This window comes from Momordica charantia (assembly GCF_013281855.1).
Source record: "Momordica charantia cultivar OHB3-1 chromosome 8 unlocalized genomic scaffold, Mcharantia_2.0 BLBB01000008.1, whole genome shotgun sequence".
NCBI classification, from domain to species: Eukaryota; Viridiplantae; Streptophyta; class Magnoliopsida; order Cucurbitales; family Cucurbitaceae; genus Momordica; species Momordica charantia.
Window position 1 is genome coordinate 6,146,328 of NW_028275166.1, and position 23,244 is coordinate 6,169,571.

Sequence of the window (23,244 nt, forward strand, 5' to 3'; positions counted from 1 at the left end):
TTTGGCGGGAATATATTTGCTTTTAAAAGGGTTTATATACTACAGTTTTTATTTTATTTTTAATAAATAAATATCTATTGTCACCGTCCATTATCTAATCAGGGAAATTTCACTCCCTACTATATAAATACTTTTAGAAAATGTCATAATGTTATTTTCTGAACAAAGTCATAAGTTTATTTTCTAAAATGTCATAATTTTTTTATTTAAAAAAAATAGTTTAGTTTTCTGATCTATTTAGATTATATTTGAGTTTGACTTGGTTCTAATTACTACTTTTGTTTATAAAATTGTCAATTTTGATATATGTTCAGAAATATATTAATATCGAATGAAATATAGAGTAACTGTATTTTATTACCTTTTTTAGTTCAAGGATGTGTACTATAATGGAGATTCCAACCTCAAATTTGTTCAAATGTATATGTTTTAACTAAATAAAGTAGACTTAATTTATAATATAAACTACTCTTGCAATAAAATTATATATATATATATATTATTGTATTACATTTGAAGTTTCATTTTCAAATAAAACTAACTAAAGATCAAATAACCAAATCTATATTTGATATATCGAGAGTAAAAAACAAAATTACTCCGTATAATGTCATTCTTAAAAATTGATATATGTTATTATTATTAATTTTAGTTAAAAATGTGGGAGTGGGAATTTAATTCACAACTATTTAATCGTTCAGATGTGTTTTAAACCATTTAGTTATATTCTGGTTTGCAACTGTTAGAGATTTTTTTTCCTATAATTGATGTATATTATCGAAACAAAAATAATAACGATGAATAATGTTGGAATAATCAATTACACTTATTTTTCGAATGTGCAGGAGATTTGAACCTAATATTTAAGTTTAAATTCAACCTATTTATCAATTTCAAATCCCACCATTTAACTCCTAAAATGATTTTTATTATTTTAAATATTAATTTTTTTAGAATATTGGTCCAAAAGACACTTTGCGATGAGTATTTGTAAGTTTTTAACATAACATGACATGGCCTTTTTTTAGTCTATCAGGTGGACATCTAACCATTATATTTAAGATAATTTTTTGGAAAAGCAAAATACAGACCTACCACGTAGAGTAATATGAAATTCTGTTGCAAGTGACTTTTCTTTCATTATTTAAAAAATACGCAATGGTCGAACTATTGAATTTGACTAGAGTGCACCTAAATATCTTGAAACCCCATTAGTAGTTTGTATATAGCTGAGCTGAAGTATCTCATGTAAGTATATAACTGTCTAACTAATTATAGAAACAACCTAATCGACTCGAGCCATGGGACCTACAAGATCTCTCTTGTAAATAAATATTCATTCTCTTGTACAAGTATGCAATTATGATTCCTCGTCTTAAGAGTCATAGGACGGATCCAATAACAATTAACGTGTTGGAGGTATTTGTTCTCTCGCATAGCCCAACCTATTCCACCTCATGCTTCTAACTTTCAAGACAATTGGATATAAATGTAATAATAATAATAGATGTCTTATCTACCCAGCTATGTTCTAATGGGTCAACATAACATAATATGACTATTACCTTATATATAACATATTATTTATTTTTGTTATTTTGTATCCTATAAAATATATTGAAGTGGCTGTGAAAATTTAATTTTATATTTTTATAATTACTGACATAGATATAAAGGTCTATTTGATACAACTCCTCCATGGAAATGGTTCACAGCCCAACCTCCTAGACACACACCTTGTATACCTTAATGGTCAAAATACATTAAGAAGGAAAATAAACTCCTAACGAAAAATCACTTGCCTCGTCGAGGAAGCAATTCTCACAGGCGAAGAAGCGGATCAAATTTTGATGAACAGTTAAAAAAGATGATAGAATATGTGTTTTAAGTTTTTACTCCTCTCTGAATGAAAACTCTAGTTCATAATGAACTTGGCTTAACGATTAACATAAAATCTTATTTTCTAAAAAAAAAAAAAACTCCTAATCCAATCCATTAAATCGCTCCACGAGTTTAGAGAACAATACCAATAATTTTTATACAGGATGCGTCAAACTAGGTATTACGAGACTCTCCATGTTCAAAGGAAATAATAAGGCTCTTCACTCTCTTTGCATTATCAAAATCTTTAAACTCATATACAGCCTAATAATAAAATCCTAAAAGCTAAACATCCTTTACAAGACCAGAAAAAACACAGCTAAAAGTCAGCATAAGACTAGGAATGATTCAAAGAAGAATTAAAATGGGGTCTTGATGCCTTGGCCTCTTATCACCATTAAACATGTTTAGGGAAGAAAAAACAAAGTTCAACAAACAACTTTTACTAATTTACTTAAAATCAATTAGAAAACTTTTATGTTAAACACAAAATTGAAAACAAAATCCCTATACAATTTTTTCCATTTTACCATAAAATGAGGGATTTGAACTCTAATCTTGGAAAGACAAGTGATATATTGTTTGGTTGAATTATGTTTTCGATATTAATTTTTGTAATTATTCATTTTTTAGTACAACAAATGAGATGAGAGAATTCAAATTCATACCCTCTTCGACTAGAGACATGTGTTAATTACTACTAATGTTGGACACTAATTTTGTATCCCTACATTAATAAAAGTAACTAAATATTTCAACAAAAATGAACGGCTCAAAATTGTGTCTAAGTGTTAGCCAATATTTTTGTTATATTATTTCATTACAAAATAATAAAGAACCCTAGGCGACTCCAAAATTGCGTATCCACCTCTACTTGTTGAGCTTTGTATGATTTTAAATGGACTCCGTCTAGCTTGATATATATGAAGTCTAACAGAGATTAAATTGCAACTCTTGAAGATGAATTGAACTGGTTGATTGATATTGAGAGTCTAGCTGTAGCATTCTCTTCTACTTCTTTCAACCATCTTCACGAGGATTGCAATAAGCCAGTCGATGCTTTGGCAAAATTTGGTCTCTTGCACTCGACCATGAATTTTTTGTTTTTTTTTTTAATTTTATTTTTTCAACTTGACATTTGAATGTTGTAAAGGGGGATTTCCGTTTGTAGCCCATACGACATTATCTTCTATTAATTAAAGTAATTCTCTTATAAGGGAAAAAAACAGCCTATCCCGAAATGAAAATTCTGAAATCTACCACTCCAACTAATCCACATGTTGTCATATTTAATTTAATGTAGAAAAAAGTTCAACAGGAGAAAACTAGCCTTTGGTATTTTAATATGTGCCTTATCCATATATCATCTTTAATTTAATATTTATTGTTATAAATGTCTCCTTAAAATTTATCATTTTAACTTATGACTCAATTAAAGATATTTTGTTCGACTGCAAAATTTTGTAACCCTACCATGATTAAGTCAATAATGTTAAGAACACCTATGGTATCAAAGTAATATAAATAGATGAATAATTAAAAAACCTTTGATTTTTTAGGTTCATTAATAGGTAGATTGTCTTCTAACAAATTTTTTTTAATGAAATTGTTATTTCATGTATTATTCTTTATATTTTTGGTAGTTTTTTTAAAATTATTTTCGTTGCTCTCGAAAAAAGAGAAACTCCCACTAAGTATGATGAATATGTTTAATAAAAATTAAAATCTCTAATCTAATGTCAACTCTGAGTATAGGGATTAAAGCATCTTTGTTTCGAATCTCTCACTCATATTGTACTAAAATTTATTTAATTTAACTTTAACAATTCCCTAATTTATTTCTTAACACTAAAATTTATTTAGTTTAACTTTAACGATTCCTTAATTTATTTCTTAACTTTTTAAGATTTATTTAAAAGAAAATAAATACTTTCTTTTTGGAAGGTAAAAGAAAAAAAAAACCTTTTTAATTGTTGCTTGACCTTGCAATCTCTATCAATCAATCAATTAAAAAAAATGTTGAATTCCAAAGGTATCCCTCGGGACACGTTGTGTTTCCACGTCGAAAACATAAAATCAACCCAATAACTTTCGGCCACGTAGAAACAAAGCAATCAGATCCGTCAGATTCTCCACATCAGCTATTACGGGCCGTTAAGATCGTCAAGTAGAATTCGATTTTGAAGGTCTTCCGTGGGGGCCAGTAATGGAAATTTGAAGTGGCTTTATCCACGTCAAACGAACAAATATCATCCAATAAAATTTTGCCACGTTATTGATCAGAATGCCTCGCCGTAGGATCATCCACGCTGGCAACATAGATCAATCAAGAGGGACAATATAAATACGGATAATCTCTGGAGAAACCAGATCAGTGATCGAAGCTACTGGAAGTTTTTTCAGAAACCATGAGGAAGTGGACGATCGCTTCTGCCCTGCTCCTTCTTTGCCTTCTTTCTCTCGTTCCAGATCAAGGTGTGATTTCGCTTCTTGTTTCAGCCATTTTTTATTTCTTTGTAATGGTAAAGATTTGTAGTGATGTTGTTTCAATGTTTTCTTTCTCCTTGTGTTTTGGTGTTTAGGTCCTAGATTTCATGCCAAGGCCGACGGTGCCGCGGACGAAGTTGTAGATCCACCAAAGGTCGAGGATAAGATCGGCGCCGTTCCACATGGCCTCTCCACTGATTCTGATGTTGCCAAGAGGTTCGTGAATGTCTAATCTCGTTGTTCCACACTTTAACCTATAGATTCGTCCACTTCAGGAAATTTTTTTAATGTATCTTCTCGGAAATTGTTGTTTCAGGGAGTCGGAGTCAATCTCGAAGAGATCTCTTCGCAGCAGCGGGGAGAAATTTGAGTTCCAAGCTGAGGTGTCTCGTCTCATGGACATTATTATCAATTCCTTATATAGTAACAAAGACATATTCCTCAGAGAGTTGATCTCCAACGCCTCTGATGTAAGTTCTCCCTGCTTCGTCTTACTTCATTAGATCTAGTAATTTTGTAGTTAAGATATTTATATTGGATGATGGTATATTTGCATTTCAGGCGTTGGATAAGATTAGGTTCCTTTCCCTGACTGATAAAGAGATCTTGGGTGAGGGTGACAACTCGAAGCTGGAGATACAAGTGAGTCTCATAGCGCATCATGCTAGATTAGGACTAGGACATATTGTTTTCTTTTACCTTGACAAAATTTATTGTTCTAGATGGTGATCCCTTGAATACTTATATATTGTCCTGAACTCATATAATACAGATTAAGTTGGACAAAGAAAACAAAATCCTTTCTATTCGCGACAGAGGTATTGGTATGACGAAAGAGGATTTGATTAAGAATTTGGGAACCATAGCAAAATCTGGAACTTCAGGTACTTTTATTATCGGAGTTCATTGTATTTATTTATTTATTTTTTAACCAAGGTAGGTGTAATGTGAAACGTATTAAATTTGTTGTTTCCCCTGCGCAGCATTTGTGGAAAAAATGCAGACAAGCGGAGATCTCAATCTTATTGGACAATTTGGAGTAGGTTTCTACTCCGTGTACCTTGTGGCTGATTATGTTGAAGTGATTAGCAAACACAATGACGACAAACAGTGAGCAACCGTCAACCTCATTCTCATTTCAGTGTTTGGCTTGGCATGTTATTTATGTTAAACTTTTCCTTGTTTACAGACATGTGTGGGAATCGAAGGCTGATGGAGCATTCGCCATCTCTGAAGACACTTGGAATGAACCTTTAGGCCGTGGAACTGAAATTAGACTGCACCTTAGGGATGAAGCTCAAGAATACTTGGAGGAGGGCAAACTGAAAGTAAGTATGATTGACATTTCTCATTACCTGCTTAGATGTTCGTTTAACGATTTGACCCTCATATAGAACCCAAAGGATGGCCTTCTAGATTTTTTCGCCCACTGGAACAATAAATTATGTCTTTTTTGCTTGAGAGCCTATGGAGAATAACTGGTTCATTTCTTATCAAGAGAATAGCTTGTTCATAGTACCTCTTGATATCCACCATCTATAATGGTCAAATTTATATTGTTATCTGTCTACGTATAAGTGGTTTGAACTTGTACTTTCCCGTCCGCTTGGAGTAGCGCTGTGTATATTTTGGTTTCTGCTTCTGCTTTGAAGACACCTTGCAGCTGTTGATTGATTTCTCTCTCTTGGAACCTATCATTACTTCTTTCCCTCTGTTTCAAGCAGTTTAGTTGAGCCTAATTTCAAAATAATTTATTGTTACTTTTCCTTCATTATCTTCTGCAACCAGCAATTTCTTCTCGCTCTGTATTTCAAATTTTCAAATAAGTTATAGGGTGCCATATGACAGCTACCCTCTTGTACACTGTTGGATATTAGTAAACTTGATCGATTATTAGTTTATTGGTTAAATTAATTTATCTGAAACGTATATTCTTATTTTGTATATTATTCTTCCTTGCTGACTATTTGAACTAAAATGGGTTGTGGTAATTTTTTCTATTAGGATTTGGTGAAGAGATATTCAGAATTTATCAACTTCCCCATTTTTATCTGGGCAAGCAAAGAGGTTGACGTGGAGGTTCCTGCAGATGAGGATGAATCCAATGATGAAGAAGAATCACGTATGTGTTATCTTGAATGTTGAATATGCATATTCTCATACCTTTGCGGTGGAAAAAACTTTCTATTGGTCATCATGGTTTAAGTTGTTCTGATTACATTTTCCTTGATTTCAAAAACAGCTGAAAGCAGCTCATCGGAAGAAGGGGAAGATGATGCAGAAAAGAGTGAGGATGAAGATACCGAGAAGCCAAAGACAAAGACAATCAAAGAAACAACTTATGAATGGGAGCTTTTGAATGATGTGAAAGCTATATGGCTGCGGAGTCCTAAGGAGGTGACAGAAGAAGAGTATACTAAATTCTATCATTCTCTTGCTAAGGTAATTGTCCAAGATGCTATTTAGCCCCCCCCCCCCCCCCCCCCCCCCCCCCCCCACCGCCCCACCCCAAAAAAAAGGACAATGAAGTACTCTAAACTCTAAAATTTGGTTTCCAAATCTAATGAAGTTAGTGACACATTGCAGGATTTTGGTGATGACAAGCCTTTGGCATGGAGTCACTTCAATGCAGAAGGTGATGTTGAGTTCAAAGCTGTTCTGTTTGTGCCTCCTAAGGCTCCTCATGATCTATACGAGAGCTATTATAACAGCAAAAAATCCAACTTGAAGTTGTATGTTCGGAGGGTTTTCATCTCAGACGAGTTTGATGAGCTCTTGCCAAAGTATTTGAACTTTTTGCTGGTAAATGAGAAGTGGCCAAGTACTATAACAGAGATATGTTTGGCTTAATTTGTAAGATCTATTCTCAAAATTATCATTCTCTGCAGGGTCTTGTTGATTCCGATACGTTACCTCTCAACGTTTCACGAGAGATGCTCCAACAACACAGCAGCTTGAAGACAATTAAGAAGAAGCTCATCCGCAAGGCCCTTGATATGATCCGTAAAATTGCTGATGAGGATCCTGATGAGTCCAGTGACAAGGACAAGAAAGGTACTCCTTAAGAATTTGATTCTAGTGATGCTATAAAGACGTGCTGGTTTCCTTCCATGTTTTATTTCATTAACTTTAAACCTTCATTAACAAGCAGATGCTGAGAAGACTAGTGATGATGATGAGAAGAAAGGCCAGTATACTAGATTCTGGAATGAGTTTGGAAAATCGATTAAACTTGGTATTATTGAGGATGCTACTAACAGAAATCGTCTGGCAAAACTGCTCAGATTTGAGAGGTACCTTGCTTTTGTTTCAGATTCAGTTCATTCCTGGGCTGCTTTATTTCTACCTTGTTGATGCTAACCTAAATGAACTCACTTGCAGCACCAAGTCGGACGGCAAATTGACTTCACTGGATCAGTATATCTCAAGAATGAAATCAGGACAAAAGGATATCTTTTACATAACTGGAACAAGCAAGGAACAGCTGGAGAAATCCCCATTCCTTGAGCGACTTAAGAAGAAGAACTATGAGGTGAATTTTAGTTGGGAGGTTTCTCCTCTTGGTGTTTGTGTTTATTTTCTTTGCTATTTTTTTTCCTCCTTGGAAATTCATCACTTTCCCATATCTAATTTTGGTCTCTTTACAGGTTATCCTTTTAACGGATCCGGTCGACGAGTACTTGATGCAATATCTCATGGACTACGAAGACAAGAAATTCCAAAATGTATCAAAGGAGGGTCTCAAACTCGGGAAAGACTCAAAGGCCAAAGAACTCAAGGAATCCTTCAAGGATCTTACAAAGTGGTGGAAGACTGCCCTTTCTTTCGATAATGTTGATGATGTGAAAGTTTCTAACCGATTGGACAACACACCTTGTGTGGTTGTGACATCGAAATATGGATGGAGCGCCAACATGGAAAGGATCATGCAATCTCAGACCCTATCAGATGCAAAGAAACAAGCATACATGCGCGGTAAGAGGGTGCTCGAGATCAACCCCAGGCACCCGATCATCAAGGATCTTCGGGAGAGAATAGTGAAGGATCCGGAGGTATGTTATAATTTTACTTTGGATCATGTTAAATTGTTAATCTTAAACGAATAAAGAAGGGGAAAGATTAATAATTATGAGTGTTTAGTATAGGCTAGCTAGCTCGATCAATCTCACAAACTAAGATTTAATAATATGATAGGATTTAGTGCGACAACTTTGAGAAATATCAAAAGTGATTTTAGAAAACCATGAATTGATATATCCATTAACTTGTAACCCGATATATTTGTACATATAGGATGTGGGTGCAAAGAATGCTGCAAAACTGATGTACCAGACAGCACTCCTGGAAAGTGGGTTTATTCTGAACGACCCAAAGGAATTTGCCTCCCAAATCTATGACACGGTGAAGACTAGCTTAGACATCAGTCCCGACGCGACCGTTGAGGAGGAAGATGAAGCAGAAGCCGAAGTCGAGAGCGAGAGTGAATCAAAGGGTGCAGAAGCAGGAGAGGCTATCAAGTCCGAAACCGATGCTACCGAGGACGATGAAGCCGTAAAGGATGAGTTGTAGATTGACCGAGTTGTAGCAGAGGAGGGGGGGGGGGGGGGGTGGTTTATGGTGGGTTATAATTTTGTACAAGTTGGACATCATCAAGCCAGCATAGAGCTGCTAACTCTTCTTGTTCATCATCAGGATCAGGCTGCTTTTTATTTGGCGTCGGAGTCCAATAAGCTTTTGGCGTCTGCTTTTTAATTAGAGATTTTACTGTAGACGTTTTGTCTTTTCATAGGAATTTTCTGTTAGTTATACTGTGGTTCTTCTTCTCCTGTTGCTGTTCTACATTTCTATTCTGAGACGCTCTGTTGTTCGTCTACCACTATGAGGCGTTTGATGTTGTGGGAAGCTCAAGGAGAGAGAATAAAAGGAATTTTTGAAATCGTGTTTTTGAGCTTCAAAGTTTTATGGGATTAGGATTTCACCCCCTTGTGACCTATAATTATGATTAATAACTTCATAAATGAAAGGGTAACTCGATATCAAAATATATGCAAGGGATGTGATTAAACTAACGTGTTCAGGTTGAAAATTCAAAGTACTTATTTATAGCTATAATCTTAAATCAACATTAATGTTGAGTAATAAATCTGTCATGTCAATTTGTTAAGACTTTGTTATACAATTTGGCAAGTGTCTCGTCGGATATGATTTTTCTTACCCATTTGCTTTTCCTATTTATGACAATTTAGAACATATGAGGATTCAAAAAAGTGGGACGCTGGCAAAAAAAAAATCCCAGGACCATATGCTACATAGAAATTATAGCGTAGCACCAATTCCTTTTCACAACTCCTAATTTATTCTATCAAAATAAAGGGAGTTGGCTTCAAAACTGAATCATTTGTTTATATCTGAGAATAACTTCAAATTAATTAATCTTTAAATAGATGAGGATTTATTCAATCACATGATTTGGAGGATTCTTAGAAACATATATAGCTCTAGGTGGTAAATAGCTGACGTTGAGGGGCTAAACTTTTCTATCGATCTAAATTTTTGGAAAAGATAACATATTTCTAGAGTAACTTTTATCCCTTTTTCGTCTGATTATGAGCGGGCAGAGGGAGTATGGGAGTCTTTCTCATACTCCTAGATCTTCACAGCACCTCCTCAACTATTATAATGCGAGGTTCTACTTAACTAAGCCTCATGATTGTACAAGGAGGAAGCCAATCCGACCAATTTGAATGACTTTTTTTTTATTAGTATACCCTTTGAATGAGCGTTGGCGTGTCCTAGAGCGCTTCTCAAGGGCTCCCGCGCATATCTTAAAGTGATAATCACTGCACCTCACATAAAAAAATTTTAAGTCTAGAATGCTGGTCACATGCACTAAGTAAAAAATTTATTGAATGAACAAAATTTTAAGGAACCGAGTAGGAATGGCTATGGATGTAATGAGCCCAAATACAAAATCCAATCATGATGTTGCCATTATCCAGTCCATTATGAGTCCAAAAATATCAAAACTTCAAATGCAAGTCTTAACTGCCATGATTTGTTAATGTGGTCCAAAATGATTTAATTGTTATCTCATAGTTTCTTACTTTCAAAGAAAAAAATATGTATATACTAACAACTGTCTACATAAATATCTACTCATTTGATAAATAGAAAAAGGCTAAATAAATCAAAGGTCTCTTTTCATTCTTGATCTTCTCAAAATCTCAAAATTACCCTTAATATATTAAAAAGTAGTATAATTCTTAAATTTGAGAATAGATTTCTATTCGGTTCTATGATTAAAAAATGACGGTTTGATCTTCGACTTTTAAAAGATCATTGTTAATAGTTTCTTACTTTTAAAAGATTTGGTTCTAAAATTAAAAAATGACAGTTTGGTCACGACAAAGTGACAAATCATTTCTTGTGTTGATCTTAGAGGAAAAAAAGCTCACGTGGTACTAGACTATTTTTTCTATTAATATATTTAGACAAGTGGTGGAAGAAATTGATTTTGTTGGACGGATTGCATTTTGTTGATGCACGATTTGAATGTCATACATCAAATAGCATAGTAGCATACCATCCGGCTTACCTATCCACTAAATATTAATAAACAATATTTAATGATACATTAATTTTTTGAACAAATTTGAAACAATCTTATTACAAAAGGTTCCTATTGAAAATCTCAATGCATAAAATTTAGAATTTAAGTTCAGGGGATCAAATCAAGGATTTCCTAAAAGACTATGAAGCATTAGATATATTTGACCAATAAAGAATTATGTCAAATTTTTGTCAAATAAATACAAAAATTAAGATAATAACTAAATTAATTTTTTTTATGCAAAAGTCCAAAATAAGGTACAAGACAAACATTCAGAATAAAATTTAAACCAAACTTTAAAAAGTATAAATGTAAACTTTAATTACATTGCTTACCTTAAAATCAAAAGTCTCATTTCTCCAAATACTCTCAACAATTCAAATCTCTCTCCAGTTTTCAACTACAAAACTTCAAAATTAAGTAAAAGGAATGATCAACCAAAAAACTTTTTTGAATCTTTAAACCAAAACCCAAAGCCCATTTATAAAAGCAAACAAGAGAACTCTGCATAATTATTCAATCTTTGTTTGGATCAAATACAAAATAAACCATAACATATCAACATTTCAATAAACAAGAATATCACTAGTTAATTTACCCTACAAGGGGAAGAAAAAGAAAAGAAAAGAAAAGAAAAAGGGGTAAATTGAATCGCCTAGGACGAAGTTCTCCATTGAAGCTCGATTTGAATCCGACCGTTCTTCGAGTCAATGAGATGATACTTCCCATTGATCCTCTTGTTTGAGACAACATCAGCTAGGTTTATGTCCACATAACCTAAAGACTCCTGATCATATAACAAAGTTTGAAATTTCAGAATATATAATAAGCTTCATTTCCTTGATTTGAAGAAACAGAGTGTGTGCATACATAGCATATATTATATACCTTGGGGTGAAGCAGGCCTATCCTCGACGAGGTGCTGTGTACTTCCACGTGAAGCCGATCGTTGACAGGCGGCTCCTCCAGCATAAACTGAAACTCCTCATCCCATCTCGGGTCTCGGTTTTTCTTAACATGCTACATTTGTGCCAAATGGAAAGAAGAATTAATAATAGACACGAGAACTCATTTCCACACGTTATACAAGTTTATCATCAAAAGCAGAGTTCTATATAACTAGGTTGGCTTTGATTGATCATATCGATATCGACTTCGCCACTGTGAGGTGAGGAGGTTGAAGGCACCGGTTACCTTAGTTTTTTTCTCCTCTCCTCGAAAAAGCAACCGGACATAGGGGTTAGTGTGATGCTTCCCTTCCACATCTTCAGCCTGATGGATAATGACAACGAGCAAGCCTCCGCCAGCGGGTGTTCCATCAGGAGCCTTTTGTATTGTGTCATCATCATCGACATCTTTCGGTGCTTCATCGTCCTTAAATGGTTTGTACAACAACTCCAGAACAAGCTGCCCTCTCGACTTCTCGTTTTGTGTATCATTAGGATCCATATTTTTCAATACGTCAAGAGTAATCTCCTTGGACTCCTCAGGTGTTAGTTCTTTCAATGGAACAACGTTCATTCCCATCTTTTCGTGCTTGCCAACCTAAGAAGATCCAAGAATACACATCGACAAAATGAGACAATCGCATAGAGATCATCTTACAAACAAGATAACGATCATAAACAAGAACGAAAAGTACCTGCTCCCAATCGTAGAGGATAAGTTCCAAGGCTTGAGACTCGGGATCTTTCACGACAAAAGTAAACTCCTCGTTCCATATTGGGTTCAAATTAGTGTGTTTAACAGTTGTTTTCTTGGAAGGCAGCTTGTCTTCAGTGAGCTTCAGTTTTAAATATGGATCTGATGCCCCAAATAGATCTTTCTTTTTAAGCTTCATTGCTCTCAAAACCTTCACATGAAGGATGCCAACAGGTTTCTTCATGGCTCTGACAAAGATTAAACAAATCAAGAGACGGAATGCTTTGCGGTAATCTTTTAATACTAAACGACACAAACCAAACTTACTTTGCAGGATCCATTATCGGTACTTCGAGGGTCCTAGGCCATAGGTACATATTGGCAACTTGGTCTTTTATAAGCTCCTGTCATTTTTCGAAAGAGAAGAAGATTTGTTAGTTACCTACCAATCAGATTAGTTTTTTGGTGTGGTAAACAGAGCAGCACAGAGATAAATGCCTACCTGAACGAATCTATACAACCCGGGGATGGACATTGCATCTGCACCGAGCAATTTCAGTCCAAAATCGACATGAGGCTGCATAGATAAATAACAATTTAAAGGGCAAGAATGTGAAAAATAAATTATCTTACTAATGACAAAACTTTTTATCGTCGTGTATAATTTGCTAAAAGAACATAAAAATTAATGGTAACCACACCTTCTCCATGAGAGAGACGAAAATTTTGGCAAAACAAGGAAATGTCGGGACCAAAGGCTTCAGGGTTATACGCGGAATAGCAAACACTTGCAAATCGACCACCTGAAAGTCAAAAGCAAATCAGATAGTTCTGGTGCTCCAATTCAAACAACTAAATGCCAGTAACACGACATCAAGTATAGTTGTAAATGGGGTTCAGTAGTTCATGAGGTAGAGTCGCTAAAACAGAGTGATAATTAATGCACATTCACCATATACATTCATTCATATAGTTGCTTTTTATGCTTATTTGTAAGCAAAACCTGAACTGTCGCTTTCAATCCGAATGCTTTCACTGAAACGGTCACGTTCGGATTCCCCGCCCACTTCATACATGGTTCCATGATCAGCTCTTTGTCATCAGTCATATAAACTTTCATTCCTGGTATGTAGTTAATCAAATATGAGAAAATAGAAATCCATCAATTCGTACCCATGAAATAGCATAATATAGTTACAAATACAGGAGTACTGGTAAGAAGGGGGGGAGGGGATTTTACCTTGAAAAGTGGGTGGTAAGGAGCCCAATGTAAGTGTGTCGAATTCAACGGCATCAATTTTGTATTTTGGAATTTGTTCTGCAATAATAGGCTTTGCTATATTATTCACCGTCTTGCAAATGGCCTAGAAAGGGTAGCAAGAAAAAGAAAAGTTATCAAAGAATGCTCGTCCGAACGGCTCTGGTAAATAGTACCGATTGACAATTCCAGTACACAAACCTTGTCCAAGTATGGCCACATATTTTCAAGAAATTTGTTGAGCCAATCAACCTACAGTAACGAGAAAAAGGTACAAGGGAAGCTGTTACTAAGCGTAAACAAAGAGTTCACATGCATTCATATTCTAACAAGAAGAAATCAAATGGTGACTGACATACACGGTCGTAATCAGGATTTTTCACCCAGAGAGGTATTTCTGGCATCATCCGTGACAATGATCGAGAATCTTGCTCAACCAAAGGGCGAACAACAGGGTCCTGAAACAATAACAAAAAGAATAAAGGCAACATAAAATCAAAAATTTTAGAGAATAATGTGTAATTTTGTATAGATGACAAAATCAAGGAGTCAATACATTCCAGTCTATTTCACCATCTAAATTGAGAACAATTTGTGAAGTTTAACAGTCACTTTAAGAAGTGTCTAAGCATAACTTGAGTTCAGTCTATAGTTGACATATCAACATGTGCCAATCACCCGAATTGTCAATACTCTCGTCATACAACAAAAGTTATTCAAGATCACCCAACAATTAGTCTACCAACTGCATTCATAACTAAAGTCATATCCTGATTCAGATCAGATAATCTATTACATCCACCATCTCTCAAGTTTCCTAAAAAAAAAAAAGAAGAAAAAAAGAAACTCGAATTGTTAGCAATCTTCGGAGTCAAGGACCTATATGTCTTCCTCAGTCATGATCCCCCTTCTTATTCTTTTTTCTTGCCTGATTGTCACCGACAGTCTTCTAACTTAAAGCAGTCCAAGGGAAGGGAAAAGAAGGGGTGACATCTAAACGAAATCCTAGGAGACATCCTAAAAATCAGCGAAAATAGAGGACACAAGTACTAGGGTCTGTCCTGTCTTCTTCAGTACAATCAAGTAAAATCCCTCAACTTATCAAATTGACAACAGAAAAATCTCCAACGAATCGGGAAATATCCCCAACGTTCCCGGAAAACACTCTCAATCCAATGCAATTAGAACAAGATTTCTACACAGAGCACAGACTGACAGTAAAGATCCATAGAAGAAACGGACGATTTCCCACAAACAGAAAGAACAAGAACTGGAAAATAGAAACCAACCTTGACATCTGCTGGCTGGAAATAGATGAACATATAATATCCAATCACAAGCCCAATAGATGTTCCCAAGCCAAAGCCGCAAAAACCCAGTATACTACTCAGTAACCCCATCTAAAATCTCCTCTCGAACTCACCCAAATCCCCCAGAACCAAACGAAATCAAAGAAAGAAAGAAAGAAGAAGAAACGACCCCTTTATGGACAAACCCTCTTCTCCATTACACCCCCAGAGAAAATAGGGATCAAAAACAGCCCCACCAGAGAGAGGGAGAGCCGATTCCTTATTCCGGAAGAATAATTCGCGATCTGTCCAAGTTAAGAACAAAAGGGGAAACGGGAATGGAATGAAAAAGAGAGAAGAAATCAAGTATGAGAATGGAAGGATAAGATTTGAGGAGGGAAATGAAGAATCAGGAGAGTAGTAATAAAGGAGGCATTAATTCGAGTGAGGTATTACAATGAGTGCCATTTTTGAACCACAACCACCACCATTGGGGCATTGGATCGAAGAAAACGGCTTCGAGACACGGAGGAAGCGCGTGGGAGTGTCGGTAATCGTCTCTTTCTTTGAGGGTCAAAGTGTAAGAAGAGAAGAAAGAAGAAAAATATCGGCTTTTTGGTTTTTGTTTTGTAACGGCTGAATAAAGGACCGAATCCCGTTTCTTTCTGTTACTGCTGCCTCTGGTTCCTTCAGTGTTAATAATATTAATGCTCTTTTTTTTTAGTGGAAAGAAAGTAAATGTTCCAATTTGGTAACTTCCATTTGACTCCCAAAAAATGGGAAAAATTAGGAGGTTGAATCCGCTCACCTCATTTTAAACTAATAGAAAAAATATTTTTTGAGTTCTTAAAAGAAAGAAGAATATAACGTTCTATAGTAGGTAAGATTTGAACTTATTTTTTAACTTTAATTTGAAGCTTTGGTAAGAAAAGTTACTGCCAACGTGAACGTAGCTCAACAATAATTGACATTTGTCTCTAATCAAGAATTCATAAGTTTGATTCTCTATGCTATTATATTTTGTATTAAAAAAAAGAAACTAATACTTTAATCATCCTTTCTCAAATGAGAAGTTATAAACTTGTTTTTACAATTTTTTTCTTGTGGGCTACATTTCAAAAAAAAAAAAGAGAAAAGAAAAAGAAATGAATATTGGAATATCTTATCGACAAGGGAGGTTACAAATATTTTGCCTTATTGAGATATGAAATTAACCAATAAAAGAAATCAGATATTTACTAAATTAGGATATTTTCTAAAATAACCGTTAAATTATCATATTATGGCCCTAATAAAAGTAGAAAGAAAGAGTATCAAGATAGAAACTAGTACTTGTTTATTTATTTTACGAATAAAAGGTGACAAAAATTTTAGTTGTTTTCCATCTAAGACTTGTTTATTATATTCTTACCTTCCATTTTCAAAATAAATGATTACGAAGTACCTAGTTCAATGACTAAGATGCATATCATTGATAAAGAAAAGATCTATTTTTTTTAAGTTGGAAGTTAAAATTCTCGTACCCAATTATTGACACAAATTTAAAAAAAAATTGAAATAATGATGAATGAATATGATTTTATTGATTTTGTATAGTAGTATAATTCTGTAATTTCTTCCTCTAATTCTACCAAATGCAAGTTTGACTCCAGGGATGTAAGACAAGTTTGACTTGAGGGATGTAAGACTTTGTTCTTGAGGTTGAATCTTCGACGTTTTGCTCGTTGAAGAATTAATTGATGTCTTGAAATTTTCAGTTCTCCAGAGAAATTTTGAGATCTTCAGATATTGAAATATTTATAAAGTTTTTAAAATTGCAGATGATCTTCAATCTTACGATAGTTTACTCTAATCTTTTGGTTCTTCCTCATAGATGAAAATGAGGAATGATCTTCTTAGTGAGCTTGGACTTTGTTAGATCTCGAGCTCAGGACCATATGAGATAAGTTGATTGGGTTCACTTATGTCATGTGGCAAAATCTAATTGGATTATTTATGCATATTCGTGACATTACTTATTTAGTCAATTTATTAATCTATTTCAATTTTAGAGACACTTGTCAAACTTTAATGGCTCTAAATTTTAATGACATATAATTTTGTTATCATCCTAACAATTTGTGGTTAACAAAAAATTTATTTTATTTTCAACCACCCCACAATCTGATTGAACTAGTTTATGTCATTATGATAGACAAATGATATTGTTAGATTTGTAGGCTTTATGTCTTTTATTTTAATTCGAAACACATTAATTTGTATTTTATCCCAAATTCAATAATAAGTATTTTCACTTTTTCCAAAAAAAATAAAAATAACAATATGTATTTTCACCGTTAATTCAAAATAATTAAATGATAATTTGTTAATTGATTGAAGTTTATGCTTCTACACTCACATTTGTTCTTTTTAGTATAACAATATGTGAGAGTGGAGATTCAAACCTACGGCCTTTTTATATATATATATATATATATATATATATTTTAGCTTAAACCTAGATCTTGGGTATCAACACCCAAACCTCTTGTCACTGCGCCAACAACCGAGGGTGTATTGAACTAAATATTTTAGTTGGTAACTCTTGCTAAGTTTATCAATATATTACTAAAATTATTCAATTATTCATATTAATTAATTGTAATTTAAGTAAAGTAAGAAGTTAAAAGAAACTTTTTTTCCCTTGTAATAAAAGAATTAAGTAATATCAACCATCTTTTTCCCTCCCTCACTCAAGCTAAGCATTGGTCGAGGACACCTGGAAGATATTTTATACATTTTTTTATTTTTGACAGTTACCAATGAAAAGGATGGTATTTTTTTAATTTGAAATAAATACAAAATATTTTAAGAAAAAAAATAAAAATGATTTGATAAAGGCATGGGTGGTCATATCATATTGAGCATAAGCGTTAACGACACGTCGTGTAGTGGGCGTTACAAATTACAAATTTGTCCGAATCTTCTTTGCCGACAATTAGAATGGACGAGATCCATAATTTGTGCCATAAATAATAATAATAATAATTAATGCTATTTTTTCAACAACACCCTTATTAAAGAAAAAGCTTTTCTTTTTTCTTATTTTCCTTTTAAATTTGATCTACTTTTTAGATTTCTTTTATTCAATTTAATTAAATATATAATTTCATCCCAAATATTTATAAGTCAGTTTTTAAATTCTTGTCCCTAGTTTTTCAAATGTTCTAATTTTATCCTTTCATGTATTTTGGTTTCTTTTTGTTATTTTCCAGTAGGATTTATTTATTTTTTATTCTTTTTTGAAGAACTTTCTAATAATAAGATCTTTGATATTGCCTTAAAAATGTTAAGGAATTTATGATTTCTCTTAAAGATATATTTTATAATTTTAGTACAACAAATGGAGTGAGAGATTCGAATTCATGATCCCTTGGTTCTAAACATGTTAATTACCGCTTAACTAAACTTACATTGGTAGATATATTTTATAATTAAATTGTAGCTACTCCATATTTTAATTTAACAAGTTAGACATATTTACCCATAAAATTAAAAATCACTCCATTCACACCCTATACAACTCAACTTACTTGACTTAAAGCCACCATAGATGTGGGATTTTCAAAAAAGAAAAAAAAAGCTAATATATAACTCAAATTAAAAGAGATCGAAGAATCAGTCTCGACAATTAGACATGCAAATTCGACCTCTATCACAATAACCAAACTATATCAAATGACCAATAACCTTCGATACATCAACTTCATATCCACTGTTATAAATTTTCAGAAAGGTAATTAACAAGAATCTTATCCCAACGTTTCTAAACTAACAACTAGTTACTACATCAAAAGAGAAAATGTCATCTCTAAAATTTTACATAATCATCCTTTTAACTTCCATGGATTATGGTAATAACATTTTTTTTTTGCCAAAGCGAGCATAGCTCAGCGGTAATTGGCATATAGCTCCAATCAAGAGATTGTGACTTTGAATCCCCTCCCCAACATGTTGTACTAAAAAAACATTTTTTTTCCTTTTTTTTCATAGAATCTTTTAAGGAACGTTATTAATAATTCTCAAACATGGTAGATTGTGCCTAAAGACAAACTATATAATTTGGGCTCTAAAATTAAGATGGAAAAGAGAAAAAGACAAATTAACATTATCCTTTTTGGATAACAAGGAATTGAATTGTGGGACATATGGGAAATGAAAAGAAAAAATAGAAAAATTAGAGACCATTTGATTTTAGATTGAGACAATGGAAATTATTAAGATAAAAGTAAATGAAAAAGCAGTGTCGCCCTCTTATTTCTCTCTCTCATGTGAGTGAATTAAGAGTAGCCTCCATCAGCATTAGAACTGAACCGTACACCCACACACCAAACCAAACATAAAATCAACCCAAAAACAAATGTTTTCAGCCCAAGGGAAAATACACAAGGTCGCTGGTTCGTCCTAAACTCGAGACTATATTATCTAAAGTTTCAATAATAATGATATAGATCAATAGAGAGACGCACTTGTTCTTGTTGGTAGTGGTTTTATCACTTCTCTATTTTCTCTCTTCTCTAAGTTCAATTCAGTTCGGAGAATTCGCACCGTCGTCTACATGCAGCCGTCTCTAATTTCTTTCTATCTCATATCTCTTATGACTTAAAAAAATAAGGTCATGTAGGAACCACAAAAAAATGGTGTAATGGTGATCTCAATGTATCAACCTTACCGTTGAGACAGTGCTTCAAACTTTTTGGAGCTTCTTTAATTCACTTTAATTTATTGTTGTTGAGACGTACGTTTCTGATCGAGTTACCTAATATGGTTTAAAATATTGCGTTGCTGTTGTGCCTAAGTTCATTTTCTTTTGGACGTTAATTAGTTCAAACTTTGAATCCATCTTTAAACAAGTCTCAAATTGGATCGTCTTAATGATTAGGCATTTAGGCTCCACAAAATCGATTATATTTTGTCAAAACTGTCAACTTAAATGTTGATATGACATATTGATTAGTTGATCAAGAGCGGTGATTATTAACTTCATTCTAGTAACATGTGGTACAAGAAAGTAGGTTAGCAAGATATAATAATTCGTCTGACTCTTTCCATCCTGTCAAATAATAATTTATTAGCTATTCATATATTAGTCAATATTTAAGTAATAATGTATTGAATGAAGATGATTAATTATATGAAAATTGAAAATTTTATAATGTAGGAAATTTTTTTTTTAAGTTTGAGAACTAAATAGATATCATAAAGTTAAAAAAGTAACTATCGTCTTTATTTTGTTTTGTTATTATTATTTTTTTTTTTTACTTTTTGAACACTTGCCTTTATTTTGTTTTCATCCATAGACTTCCAAACATTTTATTTAACCCTAAACTTTGTATAAAAAATATTTAAAAAATTTAAAAGTTAAAAGACTCAACCAAATTCATCTATTATTAAAAAATTGAAGTAAAAGTTAAGAAATAATTAAATGTCAAGTGACTAAAATTATGCAAAGTTAGACAAATAAATTTATTTAAAAATAGACTAAAATAGAAATTTTGGAAATTAGAACAAATTAAACATGAAAAATTATGGACTAAAACACGATTTGAACCAAACTTAAATATTAATTTAGTTCAATATGAAATTTTATCTATTTTCTATCTTAGTCTTTACGTTTCTATTCGTTCATCGGTCCTTCAAGCTTATGAAATTTGAAATACTTTTAGAATTTTCAAAGTCATTATCACATGATTGATAAATTGCTTATTCACCTTTCTTTTTTAACTTCTTTAATACAATTAGATTTTTCACTCAACAATTTATAAAAATATAGTTTGTTCAAATTCTTAGAGTAACAAATGGTAACATATTTGAATAGTTATTTTTTTAATATAATATGTGGTGTGAGAGATCGAACTCACAATCTTTTGGTTTGAGATATATGTCAATTACTGCTGAGTTATGTTCGCTTTCACACTTGAACAGTTATTTTTAGTTTAATGGGGTGGAATAGGTAAACAAATCTTTGAAATACTATTTCTTTAGGCAAAGTTTGCGAAAAGGAAAAAAGAATTAGGTTGGGTTTAATTGTTTTTTTGTAATTAAATAGACCATTTATATCATCCCAAATTTTTAACTCTAAAAATTAAATTAGGTTAGGTTCAAAAGGTCGGTGTTTCTAGAAGCTGGAGGATATATATTAGGTTGCCAAGAGCATTTGACCTAAACTAATATACAAAAATCAACTCCAAAGTTGAAATTACTAAATTATATATTGGATGCTTTTCAAATTTAACATCGCGTTTATGTACAAATTACTTGTATATCATTATGAAATATTACTATTTTAAATAAAAGTGATTTTAGAATTAGCAAAAGTGATTTAGCAGTGAGAAAAGTAATTTTGAACTTTTAAAAGAAAATTTGACAAAAATTTTATAGAGGGAGAGAAAAAATTTAGAGAAAAATAAACTTAGAAAATAGATGCTGGCTACAATTTAGAGACATATTACAAAAAAATTTAGAGATAAAAAGTTCAGAGAGAACAAACAAAATTAAAGATAAATAAAAATAAAGTGAGAAAAAGACAAAAATTTTAAGAATGGCAAAAATGAAATTTTCTTTTGAAAATTTAAGGTGAAATATAAGGATAATTTTGATTTTTTTTAATACAATAAATGAGGATGAGAGGATTTGAACTCATGACATCTTGGAATAAGAAATATCTCAATTACCCTTAACTCTATTCAGGTTGGTTGATAATTTTGAAATTTAAAATAATAACCATTTTAAAAACTAATTTTCTATCAATTTTTTAGATTAAAATCACTCTAGGAATCACGTCCCAAATGATTGATTGGGAGTCACTTAAGAATCACCATCAAATATATCTTTCTTTTTTTTTTTGAATTTCAAATATATCTATTTTAAAATTTAATTGATTTTGACATTAGTAAAAAATGAAAATAATTCTAGTCATGCCAAAATTTCTCATTGAATTGCTAAAAGTGTCTATGAAATACGTAACGTTTTACATATTTTTTTGGAAAACACTAATTAAATGTTTTCTCTAAAATGCTTTTAAGAATTTTCAAAATCATTTATGAGCTATGTCATCATACCATAAAAGCGTGAAAGGTTAGGACAAAGTTTTAAAATAATCTAATTTTAAAAATAATGTTAGTCTAAAAATAACTACAAAATAAATATAATTTAAATAAATAAATTCAAATGTAGGTTAGGTTTTCAAAACTATTGACAAAAATAGGTTAGGTCAAAATAAAAGTCAAAACTCGTGTACAATGCCTACGATTTCCGTGCAAACGTGTATATCTAACGTGTCAGGTGATTAGGCGAAACCTTTTTATTTTTTTCATTTTTGGAAGTCGCGTAAACTTCCACCTTTTTATTTTTTTTAATTTAATTTTATTAATATTTATTAATATTTTGTTATTTTATTAATATTTTAATTTATATATTGTTATTTTATTAATATTGCAAATTTTAATTAAGATGTGATTAATTTTTTTTGTTTTTTTGTTTTTTATTTTAAATTTTGATTAAAATGTCATTTAAAGTCTAAAAATTTAAAATTATATTAAAACCGATTAAATGTCATTTAGGTGTTTCATCTTGGCGATAAAAAATTATTAAATTAATAAAAACCTAAAAGTCAAGGTATAAATTACATGAAACCCATATGTTTTGTCATTTGCATGGCGAAATATATGGCTTTAAAAACCCAAATTTTGGGATATGTATAATTAGGGTTTTGTTTGTTTTATAATTATTTTGTTTTAAATTATTGTATTACAGTAATATGTCCATCATGTTGTAGGTAATTCATGAGCTATTTTCCAAATATGGAGAAAATTAAGATGATAGTCTTTTTCTTAAATTATGATTTTTTAAATAAAATTAAAAAAAAAGCAAAGGGGTATTAGTGGAAGTGCAGGCTTACAACTTCTAGATTAGAAGAAGAAGAAGTGGGGACGTGGTTGCCTTCAAAATGACTGCGACTTCCCGATTTAAAATAAAAATAATAATAAAAAAATAATAAAGGGCTCGTCAGTAGAAACGTGGCTCCATTTGTGCCACGT

At 32.4% G+C, this 23,244-nt stretch overlaps 2 protein-coding genes across 3 annotated transcripts; one reads left to right on the plus strand and one right to left on the minus strand.

Annotated features, from left to right (window-relative positions):
• The first annotated feature begins 4,228 nt into the window (after window positions 1–4,228).
• SHD (Chaperone protein htpG family protein) lies at window positions 4,229–9,304 on the plus strand. The gene is made up of 15 exons (XM_088127807.1): window positions 4,229–4,356; window positions 4,464–4,584; window positions 4,685–4,838; window positions 4,930–5,010; window positions 5,141–5,252; window positions 5,352–5,478; window positions 5,558–5,696; window positions 6,373–6,490; window positions 6,611–6,810; window positions 6,955–7,170; window positions 7,257–7,422; window positions 7,520–7,661; window positions 7,750–7,900; window positions 8,016–8,420; window positions 8,662–9,304. Exons 1-15 carry the CDS (start codon window positions 4,290–4,292, stop codon window positions 8,935–8,937), a joined length of 2,475 nt encoding a protein of 824 aa, XP_087983933.1. The 5' UTR covers window positions 4,229–4,289; the 3' UTR covers window positions 8,938–9,304.
• A 2,154-nt stretch (window positions 9,305–11,458) lies between these two features.
• Window positions 11,459–15,649, minus strand: SYTB (Calcium-dependent lipid-binding (CaLB domain) family protein). Of its 2 annotated transcripts, none has more exons than XM_088127934.1 (12): window positions 15,623–15,649; window positions 14,237–14,335; window positions 14,079–14,129; window positions 13,860–13,983; window positions 13,623–13,741; window positions 13,321–13,422; window positions 13,122–13,196; window positions 12,947–13,023; window positions 12,621–12,867; window positions 12,173–12,523; window positions 11,867–11,998; window positions 11,459–11,765 (listed from the first exon to the last, which is right to left on the minus strand). In XM_088127934.1, the coding sequence occupies exons 1-12, from the start codon at window positions 15,632–15,634 to the stop codon at window positions 11,634–11,636; spliced, it is 1,521 nt and encodes a 506-aa protein (XP_087984060.1). In that variant the 5' UTR covers window positions 15,635–15,649; the 3' UTR covers window positions 11,459–11,633. The 2 variants fall into 2 exon arrangements, with proteins under 2 accessions (XP_087984060.1, XP_022144263.1); XM_022288571.2 differs by lacking the exon at window positions 15,623–15,649 and adding an exon at window positions 15,167–15,616.
• Between the last annotated feature and the right edge of the window lie 7,595 nt (window positions 15,650–23,244).